Below are 2,542 nucleotides of genomic sequence, written 5' to 3'. Positions count from 1 at the left end.
ATCGTATGCAACAGTACCATATTCGAAACCACCAATCTCGTGATCTCGTGATTAAACATATTTAGACTAGTTTCAATTTACTTAGTCTGACATCTCATTTGGAAAAGAAAGAAATATCCATTAATTCAGGATTCGCGTATCACCAGACTTAATTAAAGTATTACAGATGACCAGCTTGTTTCCAGGATAACGAAAAACATAGTACCTAATTACATAATAACGAATAATTCTGCTGGTTAAAATCAAAACAAAAACCGATTAGTCAAATCAAATCATCAGTATTATAATCAATCAGAACAAATTGAAATAGAAAATACATTTCAGGTACATGTAATGTGGGTCAAAAGCTGAACGGGATCATCTGATAGGGTACAGAATGACAAGTTTTCTTTGTACACAAGCAGTTAAGAAACTTTTCTAGCAATGCAAACGCTGCATTAAATGAATAAATAAACCATACACTAACGACCCATTCCGCAATAGCTATTTCCAATAGCTAAAACATATTTGCAACACACTGGCCAATCATAGAGACAGTATTTCATAATGAAAAGTTGTATCAAGCTTAATTCTACCTTGCGCAAAAATTGCTCGCCAATAATCTTACATCGGATTTGATTTTGTTGAATCTTAAGGACCAACGTATGAAATCCCAGAGAGTTGAATACATGTATATTAGAGAATCTATTTCTACAAGTAATTAGTCTTAGTAAGACAGGCAAAATCAAGAAGCAGGAAATAAAATGTCTATTGTAGGCCTACATTAGGGAAAAGTGAAAGAGATTCACGGACCACTGCGATATCAATAGGGCGTCAAACTGTTCAGAAATTTAAACCCCGACTGTTCTTTCACAACTAAATTGTAGATATAACGAGCAGGCGTTTAACACCCCCTCCCTTTCATGCTCTATGCGGTAATTTAAGAAAAGATATGTTGATAGTCATATTAAAAATATAAACCAGATTCTGCCTGATTAGACCAATATCGATCGCCTCTTCAGCTTCACACTTGATAACCATTGGTCGATTCCCGTTGTCATGGCAATGATGTCATTTCGTATATTATGATAATAGCTCGTGGAACCAAAAGGACGGAATCCATTGGAACTGTCAACCTGTTTTCTCGAATGGTATTCCTGTTCTAAAAACATCAGGAATTTTGAAAATCTGTGCTCGGTGACACCAGTGAAAGTTCCAGTTATCGTTGAGGATAATATTGGAATTAAGAACGATTTTCGTCCAGGAAACAGTGAGATTTTCTGTTACCGTCTTCTTTTAGAAGGAAAGAAAAATCGATATTGAGTGAGTCTAGAGATTATTGTTTCTGTGTTGACTAAAAATTGAGTTCATCACGTCGACTTACTAACTAAAATTAAAATGAAGACGGAGAATTTCTAAGATTTAGACTGTTCATTTGATTGTGATACGATTTCTTGAGAGTAACACCGGTCGTCTGGATTTTTATAGCAATATGGGCACTGTTCTCTCTTTTTCTCCCCGACCCCGAAAACCTCTGTATGAAGACATAAACCTCAATAATTTCAACTATGAGGTCCTCAACAACGTCAAGAATCAGGCCAAGGAAAAGAACTTTAAAAGGCACTCTATATTTCTCAGTGCTTTAAGCTGGAAGAAATTCACGGTCAATCCCAAAAAGAAGGATAAGACTCATTTGAAAGGATCGAATTCGGCTTTTCTCTCCAGTAAATTTGATAATAATTACAATTCAGAAAATATTAACAAAAATATACAAAAGTCCATTTCTTGCTATAACTTAAAATCCACCAGCGTTGAAGAACCCAAAAGCCAAATAATAAATACAATCAAAACAGCGAAGAAATCAGAAAAATGTGCCAGTCCCAAACGAACAGTGATTCAAGCGTCCACTTCGGAACTACTTAAATGTCTAGGGGAGTACTTAAAACGGAAATGTAAAAAGATCCGCCATTTGGAGGGCAGTGATGTTATTCTGTGGATGAGAACAGTAGATAGGTCGTTGTTACTACAAGGTTGGCAAGACATAGCTTTCATTAACCCTGCTAACGTGGTATTTGTGTACCTGCTTATTCGAGATATGGTCAGCGGGGATATCGTAAATGAGACTGAATTACAAGCCACAGTTTTAACCTGTCTGTACTTGTCGTATTCCTACATGGGCAACGAAATCAGTTACCCTCTAAAACCATTTCTAGTAGAAGAGGATAAAGATCGATTCTGGGATCGTACCATTGTGATTGTGAATAAACTGAGCCCATCTATGCTCCGAATCAACCGTGATCCAAGCTTCTTTACCGAAGTATTTTCAGAACTCAAGTCGTATTCTCCGTGTGTATAAAAGAATAACCTAAAGTCCCAATTAATTGCGTATTTGTATATTGCTTCTGTACATAAAACCCATGAAGGTCAGAGGTCAAGCAAAATGAACAGAGAACTGAAGCAACCACCCTCAGCTTGACGTGTGTGCTGTGCAGATGATGTTGCTACATATTTTGCGGTAGATTAATAAAGATAACAATTAACACCCGTACAATGTTTATAGGTT

The 2,542-nt window shown here is 36.4% G+C and overlaps 1 protein-coding gene across 1 annotated transcript; it reads left to right on the top strand.

The window, feature by feature from the left end:
• Nucleotides 1–1,471: 1,471 nt before the first annotated feature.
• LOTGIDRAFT_143561 (hypothetical protein) lies at nt 1,472–2,335 on the top strand (the record flags this gene model as incomplete). The annotated part of the gene is made up of 1 exon (XM_009054017.1): nt 1,472–2,335. One exon carries the CDS (start codon nt 1,472–1,474, stop codon nt 2,333–2,335), a length of 864 nt encoding a protein of 287 aa, XP_009052265.1.
• Between the last annotated feature and the right edge of the window lie 207 nt (nt 2,336–2,542).

This window comes from Lottia gigantea, assembly GCF_000327385.1.
Source record: "Lottia gigantea unplaced genomic scaffold LOTGIsca_209, whole genome shotgun sequence".
Lineage (NCBI taxonomy): Eukaryota > Metazoa > Mollusca > Gastropoda > Lottiidae > Lottia > Lottia gigantea.
This window is presented reverse-complemented; position numbering and strand designations above follow the sequence as displayed.